This window comes from Crinia signifera, chromosome 6 (genome assembly GCF_055691185.1).
Source record: "Crinia signifera chromosome 6, ASM5569118v1, whole genome shotgun sequence".
NCBI classification, from domain to species: Eukaryota; Metazoa; Chordata; class Amphibia; order Anura; family Myobatrachidae; genus Crinia; species Crinia signifera.
The window spans coordinates 106119267-106146363 of record NC_139222.1 but is presented as its reverse complement, the minus strand read 5'-3'; the positions used below and the strand labels follow the sequence as shown (position 1 = coordinate 106146363).

Here is a 27097-nt window from a genome sequence, read left to right as displayed (position 1 = left end):
GTTAGATCGACAGTCACATTAGGTCGACACATGCATTAAGTCCACATAGGGTTTTTCCCCTTTTTTTTTTTATCCTGAATGTTGCCACAGTTGACATGGACTCGCCATGTTTTGGACACAATATTTTATTCTCCCACCACACCCTAGTGGATGGTAGTGCATAAAATACCGCCTGTCGGCGCATGTCAGCTCAAGAAAAAGTGAAAAACACCATGTCGTCAACCTAGCCCATGTCAACCTAATGAATGTGTCGACCTTGATGCATGTCGATCTTTAGTGGTCAACCCAAAGCATGTCGACCTAATGACCACATGCAGTGTAGGTTGGATACAGTGCAGGCTGGATACAGTGAGAGTCAGACACAGTTCAGATTGGATACAGGGCAGGGTACATTGCGAGTTGAACAAACCACGGTTGTATTCAATGCAGGTTGGATAAAATGTGGGATACAGGGGTAGATTGAAGAAAAAAATCTCAAGCGCTTTGCGAAACTCAGAGTATGACCAGCGCTCCAGCTGCCACCTCCAGGAGGGATGCCCACCTCCAACAGATTAAAAAATAGAAAGTAAAAGTGGGGCACTAAGGGCACTGTGGAACAATGAATGAATCAGTTTGTAATTAAAAAAATATTTGTTATACATTAAACATAGAATATGCAAATCAATAAAAAGACACACTGACATACACCATAAAACATAAAGACTACGTTCACTTTCCAGGGAGTGATAATAGACCCTCTGTATATGGGAGACTGTTATAATAAGCAGTACCTGCAGGTAATCGGTCAAATATAATCAGCCTTTGGTAATTGTTGGAGTTTTCCAATAGTCCTCCTCAGCAGTGTTGGCAGGTTGGAGGTATGCTGGTTTCATGGCGGGGTTGTTAACACTGTTAGTAGTGCAGGCAGAATTACTGTCGGTCGTGTTGTGGGGGCCACCATCTTAAATTTCAAAAGCCCCACTGAAGTCTATGGGAAATTGCTTTTTGACTGAGAACCGTGGCAGATGTCTCTCAGCCAATCAGCAGTAGCCCATTGATTTCAGTGGGAATTTTTCAAAGTACCACCTGAGGCAAACCTCAAGATCACAGCTCAGATAGGGATCCAGGGCAGGCAGGGAGATCAGAGATTCAGCTTGAATCAAAGTTCAAGCAGGTTTAGGTTTCTTAAAATACAATATATACTGTATGTAATCATTTCCAATATATCTTTATCTGCATAAATAAAAAAGAAACAGAAGACATGAGGGCATTTTCAATGTGGCTGTGCCTAAGGGTTGGTATAGGTATATATGAGGCCGATAGCAGCACAATATGTCATTGAACAAACTATGCATATTGTGTGATGTGTTCGCTCAGTTGCTCGCTCCCATGGGTTGCATGTGCCATGCATGAATAGTTTTGTATGTTTGTGAAGTGTGGCTGTATCCAAGGAAACATTATAATATTGGTATATTTACAGGATACTCCAAGATGCTGAACTCTATCACTGACATTTCAGCAACGACTCCCTTTATATTTGACAGATGTAGTATTGGCATAAGTGAGAATATTCACTCCACTAATTTCTTTATAAACATCTGAAGAACATCCAAGTCTTCAACACAAAAACAGATATCCCATTTGCTTGCAGACAGATCCTTTGCAAGATGATGTAGTGAGGACACTGAAATGAACCATCCATATCAAAGTAAAACTAATCCCATTCTCTGTATCACTTGTCTGTTTCCAAGGGTTCTCAGAAAATATATTTGTTTTCATTCTTGACGACATGGCTGCTGTTGCCAGCAGTAGTTCCCTTTACTCTCTCTATGTCCATGGAGGTGCTAAAGTACCGTACCTCAGTGAAATGGTTCATCCATCTTTTTCCTTTGTTAAACTCAACATTTTACATTAGAAGCAAAGTCTTGGAGAAATGTAATCCTGGTCACGGAGCAGACGCCAGGGAAGAGGACTTCATCGAACTGACCTCTGGATAGCTGTTAGTTTCTCCACAAGCTCCTGGAAACTTGGCCGCTCATTGGGTTTTATCATCCAGCACATCATCATCAAGTTGTACATTTCCATACTGCAGTTAGAAGGCTGAGATAGCCTGTATCCTCCTTGTGTGATTTTAGGAATTATCTCCTTGTGAGTCATTCCTACCAGAAACAGCAAGAAAACAAATCAAATATTCAGAATAGTTCTCACAATCTCCATCTAATATTTATGTATGGGACCCCCTCAATACGGAACCTTATATGTCCTGTCCTAGACACAAGACAGATAACGGCAGTTTGCACAGTTTCTACAAATTTAACTCCAATTTTAAAATACCTAATTCCACTAATCTGCAACTGCGCCCATATATTAGATATGTTTCAGTGATTTGCAGATAATTTTCAGGAAACACAGATGTACCAATCTTGAAAGGCTCATGTGTTTATAAGTAATGATCTGCAAATCTCCTGATTGTTACCATACACTAACAAGCTATAGACCCAATTGGTCAGAGAAATTGAACTTGTAGAAGAACCCAATTTACTAATTCCAATCAATCTGCGAACCCCACACACATTACAGCAACAGCCAGATTGATATGGGCTGTGCTGAACTGGAAATTAGGTCTTGCCTAAGACTCCCAGCTGTCCCGATTACAGAGGGACAGTCCCAATATTTGCAGACTGTCCCTCTAGCAGGTGGCAATGTCTCACAGGCTGAGGGGGGGGGGGGAGGGAGAAGTTGGGTGGAGCAGGAGCAGCTGGTGATCCTACAAGCGCACAGCATCTCTTCAGTGCAGGGGGGGGGCCTGTGTGAAATTAGGGGGTGTGGCTTGCCACAGGAGGGGCGTGGCCTATAGTCGCACCGTACCGCGAGGCCACGCCCCCATTTTACGCTGTGGGGGCATGGCCCTGAGACTCTGTGAGCCTCTAGCCAAGCCCCCAGCCCCTCTGGATGCAGGGGATAGCACTGTGCGCATGCGCACAGTGTCTATTGTCCACTCGCCAGCAACTAACGGGGGACTCCCAACTGTCCCCCCTGCCGCGGGACACTGCCGGTGGTGGAAGGGACGTGGGAACGTCCCCGAAAACCCGGACGTTTCCGCGATTATCGGGACGGTTGGGAGGTATGTGATCGCATACTGTATGTTAGAGCATATGCGATCATTAACAATGCGAAGCTTGGCGGAGGGGGTGATAAATGTTAGAGCATCCCGCACCATGACTGGTTTAGGAAAACCATTTTACTATAAATCATTCAATTGTGATCCATGACTGCTAATGCCACTCAGTGATACAATCTATACTAGTTATGGAGTGGATACAGTACATAAACTTCCTCACCTTTATATGGCAATTCACCAAATGCGTAAACTTCATAAATTAAAATCCCAAATGACCATACGTCCGATTTTGTTGAATATTTACAGTGTGTTAAAGCTTCTGGTGCTGTCCATCTTATAGGGATTGTATGATTGTGCTCTGGAGAATAAAGATCATCCTAAAATGCAACAGAGATACAGTACTGTAATGTTTTTCAATTACAATGCCACTTATATAAAATGAAAGCATGTTGGGAAGTGAGTTTCATTGCGCTTTAGCCCAAGCGAGAGGTCATATTGTACAATATATCTGTCCAGTGTAACCTTTTCTGGTCTAAATAGGCCTGGCAACCTCTGACTGTATGTTGTAAAACTACAGTGCAAGTACCAGGGCCACAGCTAGTGGTGGGCTAAGTGGCAGCTGACTTGGGTGCATGATTTGAGGGGGCGACAGATTGATCTGTGCCACTCTCCCATCCTGCAGACTCTTTCAACCCAGGACTTGTCTCCCGCCCTCTGGCCATCGGGTGCTGGTGTCTGTAATGAGGGTGGTATCTCTCTCCTCTGGTCGCACTTTGCTCAAACTCTGCTGTCTGGCCTTCAGCACCAGGACCTTGTCCCAGCTTAGCCCCGCCCAGACCACCCTGACATCTTAAGCTCCCGGAAGCCTGACTGATTAACCAATAGGCTGATTAGGCTGCAGACTGGTGCTCCAGGACTTTTGGGTGTAGGGGGGGGGGGGGCTAATTTATGTAATGCTTGTCAGCTATCACCGGTCCTGATGTACTGTGTGGGGGTCAAGTTCTTAAGGTAACTGCCAGAAGATTGTGCCAATGGGGCAGATGTATTAAGCCTTAACAAGAGATAAATGCAAGGGTGATAAGGAGAGATAAACGTCCAGCCAATCACCTGCTAACTGTCATGTTACAGGCTGTGTTTGAAAAAAGTCAGTAAGGAGCTGATTGGCTGGGTGTTTATCTCCCCTTATCACCCTTGCATTTATCTCTTGTTAAGGCTTAATACATCTGCCCCAATGTAACTTACTAAAGGCCCCCCATACATTAGGACAAGTCGGACCCAATTCTCCTGTGAGCCACCCGGCAGCTCCCTGGGAGGCTCACATACAATTTGGCACTTGATGGGCCATCTTTTACATGTGATAAATTGCTTGCAATTTATCACATGTAACGGGGAGCTGCAGCGGGCGGTGAGGAGCAGAGGGCGGGCGGTGAGGAGCAGGGGGCGGCCATCATCATATGCGGGACGCCGGGGCGTGCAGCGGATGGCGAGTCCTGACCTGGCCGGGCGGTGAACGCAGATATCATCATCAGGACATCGATTTTTAAAATAACCTGTCAAATGACTGACTGTTCTATGATTGGCTGAGAGAGGTCTCAGCCAATCAGAGAACGGTCAGTTATTTGACAGGTTATTTTAAAAATCGAATGCCCGCCACTGCACTGCCTGTCCCGCTGATGAGATCTGCGTTCACCGCCCGACCAGTTCAGGACTCGCCGCCCGCTGCACACCCCTGTGTCCTGCAGATGATGATGACCGCCCACCCCACTGCTCCCCCGGTCAGGTAAATATGCAGGGAGGTCGGACGTGATCTCATGTGCTGACCGTCTGACCTTCCTGATCCGGTCCAATGCACACGGGGCCGCGCATCGGATTGGATCAGATGTCTCACACCTGTGATTTTGGGCCGCTTTCACACGGTTATCGCCCAATGTGCTGAAATTGGATGAACTCTGCCCAAAATTGCATAGTGTATGGGGGCCATAACGGAATCATGGAAGCACTGGGAGGACTCCAGCAAACGCAGGTGTGACCCTGGCTGCTTGAAGCAGGCAGATGACATCATATGATGCCATCGCCCACCCATTCAGCGGAAAGCACCCATATGAAAAGTAAGTCTAGGCTTACTTTTCATAAAGAACAGAGGAAAAATCATTTGCTGGACAGCGCACGCAGGGTAATGTGGGGATTCGAGCGGAGGGGTGGGCGTGCGTTTGGGGGCCATCATTTACCTACTTGCTAGGCAGCGAAAATATGCATCCTAGCGAGCACGTCTTAATTACCCCCATACTGTACAGCGAAAGGAGAGAGGGTCACACACTGAGAGGAGAGAAGGTTGCACACAGAGAGTAGGAGAGGGTCACTCACTGAGAGGAGAGAGGGTCACTCACTGAGAGGAGATGAGAGAGGCTCAATCACTGGGGTGTATTCAATGCCGCGGCCAGCGAGGGGGTTAAACAGCGAGGATTGCAGAAAACCAGCGATCCTCGCTGTTTAACCCCCGCGCCGGCCGCTCGCTCTATTCAATGTTCTGGGGAAATCCTCGCCGTCACAGGACGGCGAGAATTCCCCAAAACAGCGAGACCCACGGCTAATGCAGTGATCCCGCTGTATTTAGCTGCAAGTCTCGCTGGTTCAGGAGCAGCATACGCCGATTTCCCCTCGCTCAAAAAATGGAGCGAGGGGGAATTGGCGTATGAGGGGGCTGCGTTGAATACTGTCAGGGTGAGTGGTGACAGCGAGCAGGAAGCTCTGCTCGCTGTCACCACTCGCCCACAGCATTGAATACCTGCCACTGAGAGGAGAAGAGGAGAGGAGAGAGGGTCACATACTGAGAGTAGGAAAAGAAAGTAGAGAGGGTCACACACAGAGTAGGAGAGAAGGTTACTCACTGAGGGTAAGATTTGATTTGGTGAAGTGATACAGTGTCTGGTTTTTATCACCGGCCAATCAGCTTCTCACTGTGAAGTTACAGTCTTGGTTTGAAAAATGACAGGTAGGAGCGGATTGGCCGGTGATAAAAACCAGACACTTTATCACTTCACCGAGCTTAATAAATCTACCCCTGGGACATATGCACTCTGCTTCAAAAGTGATAAAATGGAGAGTGAAACAACCAACCAATCAGCTCTTACCTGCCATGTCACAGACTGTGTTTGAAAAATGTCAGACAGTAGCTGATTGGCTGGTGGTTTATCACTCTCCATTTTATCACTTTTGAAGCTTAGTGCATCTGGCCCCCTGAGAGAAGGAGAGAGGGTACTCATTGATGATCACACATTGAGATGAGAGCAGGTAACACACTGAGAGGTGAGAGGGTTACTCATTGAAAGGAGAGGAGAGAGTTTTACCATACCTCGCAACTGTCCTGATTACAGCTGGCTAGTCCAAATAATTGGACACTGGCCTGCTGTCACACCCACGAGCCCCAGTGCCCTGCGGGCAGGGAGATAGGTTTGGAGAGTCTGATCCCCGCTGCTCTGCAAAGTAATCAGTGATCACTGAATAGATGCTGTGTGCAACAGCACAGGGAAGGGAGCCAGGGGCTGCCCAGCTGTTCAGGAAGCACTGGACATGCCTCCAAAATGATGAAAATGGGAGTTGTGGTGCTAGTCCCTGCCCCCTCTGCTCAAGGCCATGCCCACCCACCCCTTTTCTCAGGCATGCCAGATCACGCAAACTCAACTTAGAAAGTTGGGAGGTATGGTTTACCACTAAAAAGAGGGAAGGTAAAATGAGTAAAAATAGGGCTACACACTGATGAGCATGGTGTACCCACTGCTAGAGATGGGTAACTTGGCTCTTTTCCGCGAGCGACTCTGAATGGGTCAGCTCAAGGAAAAGAACCAGTTCTTTTCAACGACTCACGGCTCACTGGCTCGGTGTGTATTAATAGTGGCACATAGGAAATTTGGCACTGTTATTATACACTTATTACAAGTGTGTAATAATAGTGGCACATAGGCAGGCACTGTGCCCCAGCAAGCACTAGTATACCTGGGAGGGAGCTGCCTGGGACATGTTGGGAGGAGGCTGCTGTTCTGGTGTGCAGGTACAGGGAGTCTGGCACAGGGTGCAGTGCACCACATGGAGCAGAGGAGGAGGTGGGTAAACTGATCAGTGAGAGGCAGTTCCTGGAGCGATACAGCTTTGAAATCACTTACAGTGTAGAACCGTCTGGCTCCAGGAACCGCCTCTTATTCACTGGCTGCCTGAGGACATGTGACTGATCAGACAGTGAGTCAGCGAACACCAGTCAGTGAGCGGCAGTTCCTGGAGGAAGTCAGTTCTTCCAATCACATTCTGTCAGTGAAGAACCATCTCACAGGAAAAAACATCTTGCAGGAACAACCGCCGCTCACTTTAAACGGCTTATGTCTCACTTGGCTTATTTAGTAGAGCTGGCTGTGAGAGCCGGCTCAATAGTGAGCTACCCATCTCTACTCACTGAACAGTGCCGTAACCAGACATTTTGGTGCCCTGTGCCAGAAAGGGAATGCCCCCCCCCCCAATATTTAAAAAAAGTAAGTGCCACAGGTGGTGCTATGACTGACTAAGGGTGGGAGCAGAACAACAGGTTAGGGGCCTTATTCTAGTTCACTATCTCTGACAGAATCCTTCTTAAGATGGACAAAACCATGTGCACTGCAGGAGGACAGATGTAACATGTGCAGAGAGAATTAGATTTGGGTGAGTTATTTTGTTTCTGTGCAGGGTAAATACTGGCTGCTTTATTTTTACACTGCAATATAGATCTCACTTTGAAGTAAAACCCCACCCAAATCTAATTATCTCTGCACAAGTTACATTTACCCCCCTGCAGTGCACATGGTTTTGTCCATCTAAGAAGGATTTTGTCAGAAAGAGTGAACTAGAATAAGGGCCTACAGATGAGAGCAAGAGGCAGAGCTATAGAATACTTGTGACCAGTAAAATCCACCACCTTGGTAAGCCAAATTCAGTGTAGCCAGGGACTACACTGACTACACTGGCAGTGGTACATGACTATCACACACAGGATGAGCAGTCCCAGAGGGAAGTTTTTTTTTGCAAATAACAGACAGGGTGCTTTCAGTGGGAAGCCACACCTTGCCTTATTTGCCAGCCCTACCCTGCTTCTAGGGGCTACTGCCGCTGCACGCCACTTTTCCCACCTCCACTTGTGCACATGACCCAATCCTAGCACCTGTGACATACATTGCACCAGTGCCAGGACCCAAGCAGGTAGGAGCCACTGCAGGTGCTCACTGAGAAAAATGGTTGGTTGTACAGCTAAAGGGTCGAATTCGTGTAACATGTGCAGAGAGAGTTAGATTTGGGCGGGGTGTTCAAACTGAAATCTAAATTTTGCAGTGTAAAAAGAAAGCAGCCAATATTTGCCCTGCACATAAATAAATGACTCACCCAAATCTAAAGGTGCCCATACACTGTGCCTTCTGGACTTGTGACGGGTTGCGTGCTCCCGCGCACGTCACATTGCAAAGTATAAAAAGTATGTGCAGCACTTAGTTATTTTTTTTTTAACTAGATCGCATTGCATCGAGTTCAAAACGCACGCCGTTGTAGCGTATCACATGTCTTTTGAATTGGATACAATGCAATCTAAAGTAGTTAAAAATGCACAGAGCACATCGCACTGTGTGGGGGCACCATAACTTTCTCTGCACATGGTACATTTGCCTCACCTGCAGTGCACATGATTTTGTCCATTTCAGAAAAAATGGTGCTTTGCGATCAAGTCTGAATTAGGCCCAGAGGACAGTGGACTACACACAAACATATGCTGTATAAGACAGAGAGAAAACTAGGAAATAGAGTCTTAAGGTCCCCATCCACTAGTGCCATATGGCCTAGCTTCATTCGATTGTAACGCTTTTCTGCGACAGATCGCATGAAAACTAGCACATCACAGGTGCTTTTTGTGCGATTGCAATTCCAGGTGCACTCTCATGTGCCTTGCATTGCAGTCGCAAATCTCAATGGCTGCCATGAAAATCTGTCGCAGCCCATTAAGCCCCGCTAGGATCGCATGACATACATTGCATGCAAAAGGACTGCATGCAGTTTATCATATGCAATATTGTCCCCCGGGAAGGTCCCGCCCACACATTTGATTGCTGAAACACATCTCCCTAGTGGATGGGGGCCTTAAGACTCAGAGTTGTTTTCACCATGAGATAACAGCAGGTTACACACTGACAGAATAGTAGGTTATAGCTGACCTTAAGCAATCGGGCCAATCCAAAATCAGCAATCTTGCAGATAAGGTTTTCTCCCACCAGTACATTTCGTGTTGCCAGATCCCTGTGGACCACATGCTTCTTCTCCAGATATTCCATTCCATCTGCCACTTGACCAATTATGTGAATAAAATCATCACTTTTCAGTCCACTTCCCTCATCACCTGTACGGAGAGATAAATTAATTAATTATATTCATACAGTATACAGGGCCTATGTCCTTTTTACTAAAGCCTCATACACACTAGACGATATTGTGAACCATGTCACCTAGTGCGTAGACTCCATATTGTCAATGATGCGTGCTATCATGCATCGTTAACGACCCGCTTCCTCGTCCTGCATGCTCTGACAAGGGAGGTCCTCGTTAACAATGGTCATGCTGCAGCATGACTGTTCCTTCCCCTGCCATTGCTCCTCCCCCCGGGAAGTATGCACTTGCTGATGCTGACCTCCTCGGCGCCACTGAAATCAGTGTCGGCGGGAATCGCGTAGTTTGTGGGGGGCTTTTCACTTGGATGAAGACAAAGTACCAGCCACTCAGCTCTTAACCCCCATGTTACAGGCTGGGTTTGAAAAATAACAGCTAGGGAGACAGATTATCTAAGCTTCAAAAGTGATAAAATGGAGAGAGTGATAAACAGCCAGTCAACCAGCTCCTGTCTGCCATTTTTCAAACACAGCCTGTGACATGCAAGGTGGGAGCTGATTGGTTGGCTGTTTATCACTCTACATTTTATCACTTTTGAAGCTTAGAGAATCTAGCCCAGGATCTGATTGGCTGGTCATTTATCACTCTCTAAGGCTTAGTACATCTGCCCTACATTCAATTGGTGAAAACATAAATCTGCTCCCATTTCACACTGGTTACCCACATCTTTGATTCATTCTCTCGAATTTAAGTCCCTTATACATATTGTATATTTCATCTAGTGCTATTACTTTCACTTATAAACCACTTGCCAATAAATGATGTCCTAGGTCATGTCGCCGCTCATCACCCCCACCTACACCAGTCAGTGAGTAACTAATTATATTTCACTGAGGCAGTCTGTAGTAGGGTGGCCAATCCCGGGATCGGGATCGGCGGGATCCCGGGATTTGGCCTAAAAAACGCCGGGATTTGAATCCCGGGATTGGATCTTCCAATCCCGGGATTTCGGGATTAGATGCGCATGCGCATATCTAATGCCGGACAGCGTCTGAGCGAGTGCTCAGACGCTACCCAGGAGTTCCTGATCCCCAGACTGGCGCGGGTATGGGCAGTCCGACCTGCGCAGCGTGACCTCTGACCATCACGCTGCGCAGGTCGGACTGCCCATACCCGATCCAGAATCATCTCTCACCATTGAGTCCGGACCTGGCAGCGTCAGCCGCCCGCCTTCCAGGCGGCTCTGCTGCTGCTGCTACCACTGCCGACGCCACCCGCTCCTATCATCAGAATGTCTGCCCTGAGTCCTGACCTGGCAGCGTCGGCCGCCCGCCCTCCGGGCGGCTCTGCTGCTGCTGCTACCGCCGCCACCCGCTCCTATCTGCAGAATGTCTGCCCTGCACCCGGCCGCCCGTGTAAGTAAATGAATGTGCGGGGCGGCTGGAGCGGGGGGACTGGGCTTCTTTGTACATGGTTTTTTGGCCTAAACTGCTTAGAGATGCCAATCCCGGGATCCCGGGAATCCCGGTGTGAGGTTATCAGATTCACTGTAAATCTGTAATTACTATATTTTATTAGGTGTAGTAATTAATGTACTATTTTAGTCCGTCGGTACCCTCTTGTTCTCCATATATGTCTATATACCCCCTATATGTGTGTGTAGTTCCAGATCATATATTATTAGGCTGTATAATCCCACCTCAAATGTAATGTCTGTATTTCCCAGGACTTTATTCATGTAAGCATTGTACCATTGGCAATCTCCACAGGGGGGTTTACAATTCTTTGTAAACCTCTGGGCTCTAGCAGACTTTGTGGAACCGGCCACCACAGGGGGTGATCAGCCCATAATGTAATCAGCCGATTATTGTTCCTGCTGTTTACATGAGGGGGATAGCTGAAGGACAATCACCACAGGGGGTGATCAAATTCCCCTACTATCAACAGGAAGGTTGTCCACAGGGGGTGACCACCACATAATGTAATCAGACTGTGTTTTGTATATTGTGTTGACTCTGCTATGCATATCTTGGCCACTTCCAGACTTTCTGGAACCGACCCCAGCAGGGGGCAGAAGCAGATGGGCAGCAGCAGTACCTGGGAGGGGGGATAAACCTGACTTGAATCCACCAATAGGGATTGAGTGCAAGCCCACTGATGGTATGGAGAAGCGTGGGAAATAGGAAGTTTTTAAAATGACTGGCACACAAGCCAGGAGGAGAGAATTTGATGGACTGTCCTGGACTAAGAGGTTATGCTCTGTCTAGGTATCGTGTGGACTTATATGCTATCACTGCGGTGTGGGATAAGTGATAGTTTGCCCTGTGGAACTGATCTGGGACTGTGACTATACAAGGACTGTCTGTTTGGGCCTGCTACCTGAATATCTTTCTACTCTGCAATTTACCTTTGCCACTGTTTATTGTCTATTTGTGCGTGCTGTGAAAAATAAACCATTCTTCTGGTTTCATCTGCTCGGTGTCTGAGTGATTGAGGAACTCGTACCCTCACATTTGGCGGCAGCGGCAGTGGGATCATTCAGACACCAACCTTCGAGCACAGAAAGCACAGAGAACAGAGGATCAGACCATATGTAAGGAAACGGAAAATGCAATAAGGTGATGTTCAGCAAGTGAGCAGGTGTCATTCCTGTGGAAAGGGAAAATGTTTCCAAGGAAAGAAAATCGATGCCTCAAGACCCCTGTAGCAGAGGAGCTCAGGGATGGAGGTTCTTCAGTGTATCGGCAGGCTGGGAAGCCGGATCTGTTATTTATTGTCAGGAAAATGCAGTATATCTGGAAGTACTGGAAAGACGCTCAGCAGATGGTCAGCGGGTGGAGAGTATCCAGCATACAGGACAAGTTGTGTTACCTGGGGGATGCATTTCTGCACTGTAAAGGTGAGGCCACCTCTTGGAATCTGCTGGGAGAGCCAGAGTTTGTAGAATTTACAGAGGAAGTGATTGCTACAGTTACCCAGATGCTACAAAGAGGACAATATTCTGAGGCTGAAGGACAAGTCCAGAATAAATTGATGCCCCAGATAGAACCAGAGGAAAGGTCTAGAAGGGGGCTACTGCAATCTGGGCAGACAACCGAGGGGTCTGCCACAGAATTAAGTGTTACTGCAAGAGAAGGGTCGTTGTCAGGGGGGCCCCTAACTGCCCTTGAAGAAATGAGTATGGAGGAGCTGATAGCAGAAGGTCAGCTGCGAGGTATACCCATCCGATCCTGCACTCGCGGGGAAATCCTTCAGCAGATCCTTCACGATCAGGGAGATCCTACAAATGCATTTGCTGATTATCGAGCTTGGATCCTCCATTTCGGTGCACAGTTGAGTGTGTGGGAACAATTGCAGTGTCTGGAGGAGTGCTTCGTGGTGGCAGAGGAAGAGGCGATTGATCGGGGGCTCCTGGATACCCCAGCATGGCAAGATCAGTGTCGCAGGGGGCGTGATGAAAGGCACCGTTTGCAATTGCTTCTCCCCCATCCTAGGGAGGAAGCTGCTCAGGGTTCTCTGCAGGGGGAGGTTATCCCCAACGTGAAGGAAGTGAGGCCTCTGAGCAAGGCACCCCGGGAGGAGCTGCACTACTGCTTCCCTTTTGCTGAGGTGGGAGATGCAGAGCTATTATCCTGCTGCCAGGGGATCAATGAGGACTGCGTCCAAGAAGAGATCGCCGTGGTTAGAGGAGTATCCGACAACATCCAGGCCACCAGCCCACCAGTCACAGATGACGTCGTGTTTCGGGCTGCCCAGCATACTCAGCTGGGGAAGGAGGCTATCGCGGAGAAGGAGCTGTGCGCAGAAGTAGCTGCAGGTGAGCATCTGGCTTTTAAGGGGACAGAGCTGACACAGCCTGTCCTGCAGCCACCAGCGGAATTGTTTGTGATGGAGGGTCCCTCCTCAGCCCTGGACATTGAGACCAAATGCTGGACTGAAATTTGCCATGCCCCTAGTTTGGGTTTGGGGGAGGAAGGACATGACGGGGTGGTGGAAGTGCCAGGGCCAGAGCCCCTATATTGGCCTGCTGTTTGGCCCCTGGTCCTTGGGCAAGAGGGGGAGGTGGAAAGTGGTCCCTGCCCCATTGTGCCCGAGGCAAAAGTATTAGTAGGTTACAATGTTGCAGAGGGGGGGTACCCAGAATCCGAAGAAGAGGAATCGCTACATCCCTTGTTAGTTCCAATGTATGACTTAGACTGTAATCATGCCCTTGCTGGTTCTGCAAACCAGCCGCCTTTTACAAGATGGGTTTGGTATGATGTCACCCTGTGGGACTCAGGTGGTATATCCAAACCCCAGATTCTCGGCTCTGCATCCCGCTATTCCAGGTTGTTATTGGTTCCTGAACAGCTGGGTACCGGGACTACAATAGTAGGGGAAGGAATGTGAGGTTATCAGATTCACTGTAAATCTGTAATTACTATATTTTATTAGGTGTAGTAATTAATGTACTATTTTAGTCCGTCGGTACCCTCTTGTTCTCCATATATGTCTATATACCCCCTATATGTGTGTGTAGTTCCAGATCATATATTATTAGGCTGTATAATCCCACCTCAAATGTAATGTCTGTATTTCCCAGGACTTTATTCATGTAAGCATTGTACCATTGGCAATCTCCACAGGGGGGTTTACAATTCTTTGTAAACCTCTGGGCTCTAGCAGACTTTGTGGAACCGGCCACCACAGGGGGTGATAAGCCCATAATGTAATCAGCCGATTATTGTTCCTGCTGTTTACATGAGGGGGATAGCTGAAGGACAATCACCACAGGGGGTGATCAAATTCCCCTACTATCAACAGGAAGGTTGTCCACAGGGGGTGACCACCACATAATGTAATCAGACTGTGTTTTGTATATTGTGTTGACTCTGCTATGCATATCTTGGCCACTTCCAGACTTTCTGGAACCGACCCCAGCAGGGGGCAGAAGCAGATGGGCAGCAGCAGTACCTGGGAGGGGGGATAAACCTGACTTGAATCCACCAATAGGGATTGAGTGCAAGCCCACTGATGGTATGGAGAAGCGTGGGAAATAGGAAGTTTTTAAAATGACTGGCACACAAGCCAGGAGGAGAGAATTTGATGGACTGTCCTGGACTAAGAGGTTATGCTCTGTCTAGGTATCGTGTGGACTTATATGCTATCACTGCGGTGTGGGATAAGTGATAGTTTGCCCTGTGGAACTGATCTGGGACTGTGACTATACAAGGACTGTCTGTTTGGGCCTGCTACCTGAATATCTTTCTACTCTGCAATTTACCTTTGCCACTGTTTATTGTCTATTTGTGCGTGCTGTGGAAAATAAACCATTCTTCTGGTTTCATCTGCTCGGTGTCTGAGTGATTGAGGAACTCGTACCCTCACACCCGGGATTGAGCATTTTTCAATCCCGATTACCGGGATTGAAAAAATGCCCCGGGATTGGCATCCCTAGTCTGTAGTGAATGGAGATGAGGTGAGGGGCCTGGCTGAGGACAGTGATGAGGGCTGTGAAAGGTAATCAGGGGCTGAGGGCTGGGGAAGGTGATGAGGGCCTGGGTGAGGTAAGGAGAAGGTCATGTCTGGTCTGGACTTTCTGGAGAGACTCAAGGCACTGACTGGTCTGTAGCCTGGACTCCTGCAATCTGTGAAATCCCAGGAGGTGAGGTCATTTCTACAGGGGGATGGAGGGTACCAATGTTTTATCTATTTTCTGGCTGCGGGTATAATGAATCAATGTATGTTACAGGTCGAGTATCCCGTATCCGAATATCCATTATCCGAATTATTCCGAAATACGGACATTCCAGAAAGTGAAAAAATTTTTTTTTTTTGCTAAAAACTCACTGGGGACATTTGTAACAGCACTACTGGTGACATGATATGTAACTGGCACTATATATGTGCAAGAAAATGATTGCTTGGCATTCAAATTCAGTGCTGAGATAGTACACACATTTTGTTTCACGTTTTGAAACCTTGTTTTTTGAACAAATAAAATATATTTGTGTGTATTTTATGTGGTAATAAAATATATTTGTGTGTATATTATGTGTTTATACAGCATAAATGCAAGATACTTCAAAATACATCATTGAAATATTAAAATATTCCGAAATACGGAATAATCCGTTATCCAAAATTCTCCTGGTCCCGAGCATTTTGGATACGGGATACTCAACCTGTATTTGTTTTTGTGTAGACCCTTTGAGGACTATTGCTTTTTTTGGTACTTATGTAATATCTGGGCTCCCATTTTTCTTATGAGACCGCGTCCCCTCGCGGGGCTCGCTGCGCTCGCCACGCTTCGGGCACGGTGGCTCGCCACACTATATAAAATCAACTCCATGCGTAATTGGATAGTAGGGATATGAAAAAATGGGGTGCATTTAACATGGGAGCCCAGATAATACATAAGTACCCTTTTTTTTTTTTTATTTACACTGTCAGGGTCCTTTTTTTTCCTGGGGGACAATGGGTTTTATTTATTCCTTTAGGAGCTAATATGCATGTACTTGCTTTTCTGAGGAGGCCAACTTGAGACTTTTCTTGTGGTGTGGATTGTTTTGTCAACAGTAATAAGGTCGACATTTAATAGGTCGACCGCAGGGATGGAGAACCTTTAGCGCTCCAGATGTTGTTGAACTACACATCCCAGCATGCCCTGCTACAGTTTTGCTATTTGGCCATGCTAAAACTGTTGCAAAGCATGCTGGGATGTGTGGTTCAACAACATCTGGAGGGCCGAAGGTTCCCCATCCCTGGTGTATAGTGTCCCCTGCCATGGCTCGTTGCATTAGTCATGCTTCAGGCACACTATTGTATTCTCCCTCTAGGCCCTAATGCAATACAGAAACGATAGACAGAAATGATAGACAGAAATTGATTGGCTATAGGCAACATCCCCTCTTTTCATTTTGAGGACCTGTAGTAAATTTACCCCTAATTGTGTTTTCAACCAACTCTGCATGTGAGCAAGCACAAAAGCAAATTCTCCAATATGTACTAACAGAGGTTACTGATGCCTCCATCCTCTCCTAAATAATTGAAGACGAGTGAAGTCTGTCTTAGGAGGAAAATGAAAGTTTAAGCTAATGTTCTAGTACAGTGGTTCTGAAACTCGGTCCTCACGACCCCACACAGGTCATATTTCCAAGTCAGCCAGCAGGAGCACTGTGTATTATAAATAGTCACATTTAAAAAATCCACACGTGCCTTAGAAAACATGGCGTGAGGACCAAGTTTGAGAACCTGTAACCTAGTAGAAAGGCATGAAGTAATTCTATTACTCTTTCCACAATACATAAATCAGCTAGATTTTACATTTTAGGTGTTAGGAGATTTGTGTTTTTGTATAACAATTTTATTATTATTTTAAAACCAAAGGTACTTGTGGAGTATCACGGCTCCCACGATGGGCATCGTACATGAAAAAATCGCATTGCATGTGATTTTTAACAGAAAAGCATCCAAATGTATTGAAATTAGTATAAAACATGTTCAATGGCCCCCAAATGGCATTTTTGAGGCTGTACCACCCCCACTATCAACGTGAACCCGAAGCGTGGCGAGCGCAGCGAGCGCGCGAGGGGCGGCGGTACGCGTCCTACGACCTTTTCATACCCCCACTATACACGTCGGCGTGGAGTTGAGAATAGAAAGTGTGGCGAGCCCGAACCCGCGAGGAGACCTTCACAGGTATACGCGTCCCCTCGCGGGCTTCACAGGTGTCCGCGCTCCCTTGCGGGGCTCTCTGCGCTCGCCACACTTTCTATTCTCAACTCCACGCCGACGTGGATAGTGGGGGTATGAAAAGGTCGTAGGACGCGTACCGCCGCCGCTCGCCACACTTCGGGTTCGCGTTGATAGTGGGGGTGGTACAGCCTTAAAAAATGCCATTTGGGGGCCATTGAACATGTTTCATACTAATTTCAATACATTTGGATGCTTTTCTGTTACAAATCGCATGAGATGCGATCGCATGCGATTTTGTCAAAAACTAAAAAAACGGCAAAAATCGCATTGCATCGCATGCCACTATATATGGCATGCGATGGGAGTCGTGATTATCCACAAGTACCAAACCATATTTGTCATCATCCAGCTGTACCCAGTAACGGTTTCTCCTCACATGGCACTGCATGGACCTAGCTCCTCCATAATTAATGTTTACGAAGCCTTGACCTTAAACCCTCTACATATATTGTATATTCTCAGACAATTGTACACTCTGCTAACATCTACTGGCTCAATCCAGAACTTAATTTACTTTCATTTATTCATGACACAGACAAGGTCAGACTTATGTATTAAGGCAGTGGTAGCCAACTCCAGTCCTCAAGAGCTACCAACAGTTCACATTTTCCAGACAACCTAGCTGCTGCACAGGTGCACTCATTACTCACTAACACATTTAAAAGATCCACAGGTGGAGCTAATTACTTCACTTGTGATTCTGTGAGGAGACCTGCAAAACATTAACTTTTGGTAGCTCTCGAGGACTGGAGTTGGCTACCCCAGTATTAAGGCAATGATCAATGAATAGAGTTTCAATAACTAGTGTGAATCACATTTTGGAGGACAATCTGCTCATTCTCCTTCAAATGATGGGGAATTCTCCACCATTATGAGAATTTGTGACAATAGGTTGCCTCATATTTTTGTATTATAATTCACCGATTGTGCATTACATCATGTCTTACTTTTTAAGTAGTTGTTTAAGTTTCCCTTGTTCATCAGCTCAGTAACGATATAGACAGGTTCTCCAATGGAGCACACAGCCAGCAGCTGGATAAGGTTCCTGTGACACAGACTCTTCAGAGCAGTCATTTCTTTCTCAAAGTCACTCTTGTCAAGGCTATCTGTGAGATGAAGAACACAACATTAAAGTGACCGTCTCCTTCCATTGCTCTGCTAATAGAAATCCACAGTTTTCAATAGACAAACCTTGTTTAAAGGTTTTTATTGCCACTTTATCTTTATCCTTCCAGATGCCTTCATAGACTTCACCAAAAAATCCTTGCCCTAACTTCCTAACCATCTTGAACTCTGAACGTGGTCTCTCCCATTGGTCAACTGAAACCTACAGGAAACAGAAAGTTCGCTTGTAATGAGAAAGTTACAGAAAATTGCAAAACTAGTTCAACTTGTGGTGCGGGCAAACAAATGAGTTCTGAGCCAACTTTAAAATAGTACTTACAGAGTTTAGCCTCTAGATCAGTGTTTTTCAACCACTGTGCCGTGGCACACTAGTGTGCCTTGAGCTGTTCTCAAGTGCGCCCCCAGATCTAGAGATGCCCAAACCAGTTTACAGCCACCACCAGTTCAACTGTTATTTACTGGTCTCTTCTTTTCTTGTAAAGGGCCAATGTATTTAATTTTTGTTACCTGTGGGGACCAATGTGATTGTTTTTTATATGTGGTCCAATAGGTTTATTTTTTTCCTGTGGGGGCCAATGTGTTTCGCCCTGTGGGGATCTCATGGTGCGCCTTGGCAATTTCAAAATCTTATTTAGTGTGCCGCAAGGTAAAAAGGTTGAAAATCACTGCTCTAGATGTTGCTGTACAATGATAATAGAAGACAGAAAATGAAAAAGAAAATCCTTTTGTATAGTATAATGATCATAGGCAAAACTGTGGGTGGTGCGGGGCTGGTCCCATAGCAACTAATCAGATTCTGTTTTTTATCTTCTAGATTGTGCTAAACAAATAAGAAGTATAATCTGATTGGATGCTATAGACAACATTCCATCTTCAATGTAATTCACATCTTAGTAAATTTACCCCCAAGTACCCATAACTCTTTCTTGAGGTGTTTTTTTGTCTTTTTATTATAATTCGTGATAAGCTGAAAATACTGCACAAGGTAGCTAAACTGCATCAGCAAGGTCTCTCCCATGCATATATTTCAAAGCAGACTGGGGTTTCAAGATGTACCATTCAAGCTATTTTTAAGAAGCACAAAAAACTGAGCAACATTGAGGACCCGAAGACAGTGGTTAGCTAAGGAAACAGTGCATCAGATGGAAGGAACATCGTGCTTACTTCCCTTAGAAATTGGAAGATGTCCATAATCTCAGAACTGACAAAAACCAGCAGAACCCAATGACACCCATCTACTCTTTGGAGGAGTCTTGCCAGAAACGGTCTCAATGGAAGACTTGCACTAAAAAAGCCATACCTTTGACTTAGAAACAAAGCCAAGCGACTCAACTATGCAGCAGGTGCTCTGGACTGATAAGTCAAGAAAAGAGATGAGTTCGATATATATGGCTGCAGCAGAAGGGCTGAAGACTGGCAAATTAATGAGTGTCTGCAAACAGTGAAGAATTTTTGAGGTACCTTGCAAACTTGGGACTGAATTTCAGCAAATGGAATTGGGGATTTGGTCAGGATCAATGGTGTCCTTAATACTTAGAAATACAGGCAGGTACTCATCCATCATGCAATACCAGGGAGGCACCAGATTGGCTCCACATTCATGTAGCAACACAATTACACAAAACATACAAAAAAAAGCGATCTATAGTAAGAGACCACAGTGGGCAAATCAAACCAGTTTATTTGACATATAAAATAGAGGGGGGGGGGGGCAGAGAGAGAGAGAGAGAGGGGGGGAGCTTGCGGTTGCCAATAGGACAGTGCTGTGGAAGCGGCTGCTCTCACCTGCAAGTGAGGGTAGAACGTTGAATTTTGGGGCCAGACTTGACTGGGTGTAGGGGAAGCTGCAGTCCCTGAAAACAGCCCAGGTGCCACAGCAGCTGCATCCCAAGAAACAGGGTCGGATTAAGCCTTCGGGGGGCTGGGTCACTTTAAAAAGGGGGGCTCCCTCCCTGCAAACTGCACGGGAGAATACTATACTGTCAAAACACAGAGTAAAGGCAGTGTGAATTTGGTCAATGGGTAACTGCAGGTGGGGGATTAATATAAACAAAAACATATATATCAAATACCACATGAAAAGCCTGTGTTTGTCTGTGTCTTATTCTGTAGGGGACCTCACAGGCTCAGCGCTGCCTCTGATTAAAAACCCTCCCATGATGATGTCGCTGCTGTCCTCCATGGGCCTGAGAAGTATGTGATGAGCTCCACCAAAAAGAGCTCAGCACAAGCCTCTCAGCCTCTGACATCTTGTGCAAAGTCTCATGGGACTTAGTCAACTTGTCACATTGGCAGATAGGTGAAGCTGCAGCACTACCCAACTTCCATGCACAAAACATTGTGCTATTTTTTTTATTTTAAAATACATGCCAACCACAGGGGGCCCCTAGATAGAGGGGGCCCAGGGGTACTGACCCCCTGTGCCCCCGCCCCTTAATCCGGCCCTGCCCTGAACCCTTCGTAGTTACTCCACTGCACACAGCCAATGCCATTAAGAACTAATTTCAGTGTAAAGAAGAAACTCCTGGATGGGCTCCACAGAGCCCTGACCTCAACATCACCGAGTCTGTCTGGAATTACATGAAGAGACAGAAGGATCTGAGCAAGTCTACAGTTATTTCTCAAAGAGTTTTGAAACAACCTACCTCCCTGCAGAGTTCCTTCAAAAACTGTACATAGAATAATATTGATTTGATTTAGACTTAAATTTTTTACTTCTGTTCATTCACTTTGAATTTTATTATTAGATAAAATGATACTATTAACACTTTTTTTGAAACCACTCTTCCTTTGCAGCATTTTTCCATACCTGCCGAATACTTTTGCGCAGGATTGTTTAATACAGCAAATCATATTTTTAGTTATCTGGTTCTTTAAAAAAAAAAAAGAAACTCATTTTCTTTCTCAAGTCTTAAATGTCACTTTTAATACAAAGTCCACTTGTTGCATGCGTAGTTATTAACACTTAAATTGCAGCATGTGAGTTACACACCTTAGATCAATACCTGCTGACAAGTGCTTGCACAACTGCTGGACATTGTGAAAGTGTATCTAACACTCTCTCTTTTGTATACCGATATGCATCTTACCTCCATCACACAGGGCAGCAGCAATGGGCCCTTAATAAGCTTCCAGTTTGTTTTATGGAAAGTGAGAAGGTCCTGAATAGTGGGGAAACTTCTTCTATTCTGTAAATAAAAGTCTCCCTTTGAGTTTACTTGGATGCGGAAATGGGTGATTCTATTTTCAATGCGCACTGTAAGAAAACACAGAACTTTACACCTGAGGCAGCAGCTACACTCTATCTTAACACTAAATAAGCTCTTTGTGGAAGTGTGCAGTATATTGCATGACTGTGGGATCTTTAAGAATAGAACATCACAGTTGTAATAGTTTCACCAATGTAATTACTTGGCTCGCACACTTATCAGCTAAAGGTGACACTTTATTGTACTTTCTTCTCCTGAAATATATGTGAAAATGGCTGTTTCTGCATGAATAACTCACATTTACTATAGCTAATGGGGTATATATATATATATATATATATATATATATGTATACTGTATATATAAAATACAAATGAAGTGGCACTCGGAGGCAGGTAAGTAAGTGAAAAGTGTGGACTCTTTAATCCATGAAGCCCAAAATCACCTTTTTGGGGGGGAGCGTTGATTTTGGGCTTCATGGATAAAAGAGTCCACACTTTTCACCTACTTACCTGCCTCCGAGTGCCACTTCACTTGTGCTACATTTGGGAGGACTGCAATCCTCTCTAAGAAGGCACCGGATCACAGTAATATTGTGCCACCATTTGGACTTTGGCGCTAAGACCTGGGTGCCGGGTTCTGAAAGTGAATGGTGATCTTCAGATGGTGTAAGCAGCTCTTTCAAACAAAAGGAGCTACAGTACCAGAGAGAGGTGAGCTACAGTATCCCACTCTGCTCTGCTCCTAATGAATTGGTACTTTGGGCCTAATTCAGACCTTATCGCAGGACAAATTTGTTCTCAAAATGAGCAAACCCATGTGCACTGCAGGTGGGGCAGATGTAACATGTGCAGAGAGTTAGATTTGGGTGGGGTGTGTCAAAATGGAAATCTAAATTGCAGTGAAAAAATAAGGCAGCCAGTATTTAGCCAGCATAGAAACTAAATAACTCACCCAAATCCAACTCTCTCTCTGCACATGTTACATATGCCCCACCTGCAGTACACATGGTTTTGCCCATTTTGAGAACAAATTTGTCCTGCAATCAGGTCTGAATTAGGCCCGTTATTTGCTGCTCCATTTAGTTGAATGAAACATCCAGCTCTGTGCATACGCATCAAATGGTATCGGTGAAGCTAAGCAAAGTAAAATTTGCGAAGCCACCAGAGGCGTAAGTCTAGGAGGCAATGTAGTCATTTGCCACTGGGCTCCTGCTCCCAAGGGGGCACCTCTCCTTCCCTGCCAGTTTGAATCAGTTAATTAAAAGCTGTCAATATTGTTTCTGTGGCTGACTCCCTCTCCTAACATCATTTTTGCAAGTGTCACACCCTGTATTAGAACCCAGGACCTGACTAATGCCCCTTTCAGACCGCACAAATTAAAAGGTATATGGTCTGAAAGGTCCAGAGTGAATTTACCGTTTTAAAATAACCAGTATTTTAAAACGGTAAAAAAGCAGGGTCCCACACGTTTCAGACCCATTTTTTTTGTGGTCTGAAACGGTACCCAGGCAGCAGTGAGCACGATAGGTCCCCAGTGCCTGCATATTTAATGAGCCGGCCGCTAATTACATATGTGCATATGTAATTAGCCGATAATTACATATGCGCATATGCAATGCTCGGCCGGCTCGTTAAATATGCACTGCGCTGGCTCAGAGGGACCAGCGCAGAGGGGACCTGGCTGAGAGGGGACCTGGCTGAGAGGGGACCTGGCTGAGAGGGGACCCCCCCCCCCCCAATGTGTTTAAGAAAACCCCCATGCGCCGGTACCTCTTGCCTTACGATCCTGACTGTCGACTCCTGCTGCTTATAAAAAAAAGTGACTTTCGGAAAATGGCTGCCCCATAGGAAAGACTGTTTGAAAAAACTGTCTTTGGTATGGGGGCAGCCATTTTCCAAAAGTCACTTCTTTTTATAAGCAGCAGGAGTCTGCACAGCCGGGATCCGCAAGGCATGAGGTACCGGTTGCACGGGGGGCTTTCTTAAACACATTGGGGGGGGGTTAGCCCTATTGGTTGGGGGGGGGGGGGGGTGGTGGTGTTAAAACTGTAACACGCTGCCACACAGCGTGTTACAGGGGGGGGGTTGCTGAAGACCGCACTGGCTTTGATCCTGTATTTGGAAAACTTCCAAAAACTGATCTGCCAGTGTAAAAAAACTGCACTTAAACGGTAATATCCCGTTTAAGAGATGCGGTGTGAAATGGGTTTTACCTGGCAGACTCGTTTTTAGAAACGTTTCAAAATACCTGGTCAAAGCCAGTTTTGCGGTCTGAAAGCAGCATTACTGGAGACAGACCCCTTACTGATTGAGCTATTTGGAGGGCACCAATATTTATCTTGCCTCAGGGCAGCTGGGATGAACTGGATGCAACCAATTTCCTATTGAATGCAAGAGATGCTTACAAAAGGAAAACAAAAATGGGCAACAAATGATACATTTTATATAACTAATAATACAAGTGTATTTTGTATTCATAATACTGACTATATTGAAACATTTTGCTTTAATAAATCTAGTTAGTTGTTAAACATTGAGATAGTTCTGCTTTTAGAGGTAACTTTAGACTCTTATGCTACATAAGTGAATAAAACTATTAAACCACAGATCAATTCCTGTGTCCTTTGCTGGTTCAGCTCAAGTTACTTTCAGGGCAGAACAGATAACAGAACTACACCCCTTTTCTGAGGGAGATTGTCTACGTAACAGAATTTCAGACCTTACAGTATGTAGCTTTTAGAACTCTGAGGAAATATGTTCAGTATGTTTTATCCAGTAACTCATGTCTCTTCTAACCTTCATATGTACTGAAAGGAAACTGGAATATCCTCATTTCTAAAAACTGTGAAATAAACACTTCTTTATTTAGGCTTTGATATTTCACAATCTAAAAACATAGGAAATCCCAACAATTAGGCAAAAACCAGCTATTGCAGTGGGTCCCAAACTGTGTGCCGTGGCACCCTGGCGTGCCTTGGGACTCTTGCAGGGGTGCCTCGGGTTGCTGGCTGAGGACCAATGCAAATTATTAAGTATCACTGTAATAGGCAAAACCAGTGCTGATCACTGCCAATCATAAGCTATGTGGACGAACAGAAATGAATCCTGTCCCTCAGCACATAATTAAAACCTAAGGCTGGCATACAAACATAAATTCACTTACTTTACTATTTTGCCTAAATTTCAAAATAAGAATCTTTTCTCCTAGTCGTCTGTGAAAACAATTCTGATATGCCAGGGTGCCGTGATTCAAAAAGGATTGGGAACCACTGAGCTATGGCATACCTCCCAACATTGGTGGCAGTGGAGCCCCAACACTTTCGTGTGCCCTTAAAATAGGCCTACGATCGCGGCGCTTCTGTGAGGTAATGCCCCTGTTTTCCCCGCTGTGAGGGGCATGGCCAGCGCTCTGAGAGCTGCTGGCCATTCCCCCAGCCCCTCTGTCTCAATGAATAGACTACTCCTGCTACCAGCTGCTCTGGACGCTGACCATCGAATGATTCCTCTAAGGCTCACAAATATAAGTCAGTGGAGACTGACATATTTATGGGCTTCCAGCCAAAGACAGGGAGGACGGCTGACATCATGTGATGTCGGCAACCCGCACCCAGCACCACGCCGCTATCTGCAGTTTTGCATGGCAATGCCCATGAACCATAACCCCCCTCCCCTCCTCCCGTCCCCAATAGTGCAGGTCGCCAAGGGAACTCGCACAGAAGTCCTGCACATGCGCATAAAATCGGGTGCATGTAATGTCTGAATAAACAACTACAAGTAATATACATTTAATATATATATAATATGCTTTTTTATTGTATATGATTTATAAGAAAATTATGTGGTAAGGGAGTTTAGGGTTAGACTGCAAGAGGGAAGGGTTAGGCTGCGGGAATGGAGGTTAGGCTGCAGAAAGGGAGGTTATGGTTAGGCTGAAAGAAGGGAGTAATAGGGTTGGGAAAGACTTTGTATACTACGGTATGCAGCTGTAGGTCATGTGACCATCAGCATTGTTAAGTGCATGTCTCCCGTACCCAACCCAGTCTCTAGAACAGTGTTTTCCAACTTCAATTCTCAGGCACCTCTAACAATGCATGTTTGCTAGATCACCTAGTTGGTGTACAGGTGTATTTATTACTTGCTCGCACATTTGAAAAGATCCACAATTAGTGATATTACCTGATAATGAATATTGACCAGGGTTAGTATCGCTGGGACGGACCAGGTAAGAGCCACTGGCATTAGGGGGAGACATAAGCAGTCGCTCTGCTTCTTGACGACTAGAAACTTCTATGTACCAGCTGTAACAAGAATGCAGAAGTTAAGTAAGAGCCAACCAACGACAACAAGCACTGGGGCTAATTATTTGCTTCAGTAACAGTATTATGCTAATGCAGTTTTCTCTTGTTCCATATCTGGTACACACCTAAGAGAAATCCGCAGTATCAAACTTCATCAAATAAGGGCAGTGTCATTTTTCATTATGTTTGCTTATTCTACTGTATGCACATTCTAATTATAGTTTGCGGAGCAAATACCTTTCAGTCATTTCAAACACTTTCACAATATCTGTTTCCATGTCATCATCTAAAGACTGGGGCCAGATTCTCTAAGCTTCAAAAGTGATAAAATGGAGAGTGATAAACAGCCAGCCAATCAGCTCCTACCTGCCATGTCACAGACTGTGTTTAAAAAATGTCAGACAGGAGCTGATTGGCTGGCTGTTTATCACTCTCCATTTTATCACTTTGGAAGCTTAGAGAATCTGGCCCTCGGTCTGATCCTGAATTACACACAATTCCAAATGCATCTTGTTATTTGTAGCAATCGGCTTATGTGCCTAGGCAGCAATTGCATATTTGCCCTAACTGCATATGCGTCTCCTCTCTGGGAGAATCTTGCCGGCATTAAGCCCTGCCCCCATACCGTTCTTCGGGGAGGGGTTGGTACTAAATAACGAATTTTAGTGTCATTTTAGCCACGCCTCCACCCCAAAGAGCCACAAATGCCAGTATTTGACCAGCATAAGGAAGGGGTATTGGGGCCCTGCTAAATGCTGGAGGCTTGCCCACCCTTCTGGGGGGCCCGATTTTCGGGGCCCACCCTTCTGGGGGGCCCGATTTTCGGGACCCACCCAGCCATTCCGGGAGCGTAGGTAATTATGAGCAAGGGAGTAGTTGATTGCTGTTGATAGTAATGATGTGGCTAATAATTAAAATTTAGTTTTGTACATCTAATTATTATATATTAATCAAAAGCCCATCAAAACGAAGGCTTCATCCTTACGTGTTCCTACCTCCAATCTCTGTCTTCACAGCTCCCTTATTATAGTCCATAACCAGGAAGTTTGAAACATATCATTTCGATTTTACTTTCTGTTAAGGAGCAATTTGGTCCATCCAGTGGCCTCTAGTGGTTACTGGCAGTACTTCTTGTCAAAAAAAGTAAGGAATATGGTACTCCAGATGATGAGGCAACTGCCAAGGTGCCTTCCTTACTTAGTATAGATATAATCCTTTTTATCCAACGATGAGTAAAAA

General features: G+C 45.6%; 1 protein-coding gene across 1 annotated transcript in view; it reads right to left on the bottom strand.

Annotated features, from left to right (window-relative positions):
• Positions 1 to 667: 667 nt before the first annotated feature.
• The window catches only part of SRMS (src-related kinase lacking C-terminal regulatory tyrosine and N-terminal myristylation sites), a 30486-nt gene continuing 4056 nt past the window's right edge, over positions 668 to 27097 (bottom strand). The window contains exons 2-8 of the mRNA XM_083150071.1: positions 25737 to 25858; positions 21439 to 21605; positions 18416 to 18551; positions 18172 to 18330; positions 9319 to 9500; positions 3321 to 3477; positions 668 to 2138 (exon numbers count right to left, since the gene is read on the bottom strand). Coding sequence (XP_083006197.1) covers positions 1954 to 2138; positions 3321 to 3477; positions 9319 to 9500; positions 18172 to 18330; positions 18416 to 18551; positions 21439 to 21605; positions 25737 to 25858 — 1108 coding nt within the window. The 3' untranslated portion in view covers positions 668 to 1953. The remainder of the gene's footprint in view (positions 2139 to 3320; positions 3478 to 9318; positions 9501 to 18171; positions 18331 to 18415; positions 18552 to 21438; positions 21606 to 25736; positions 25859 to 27097) is intronic.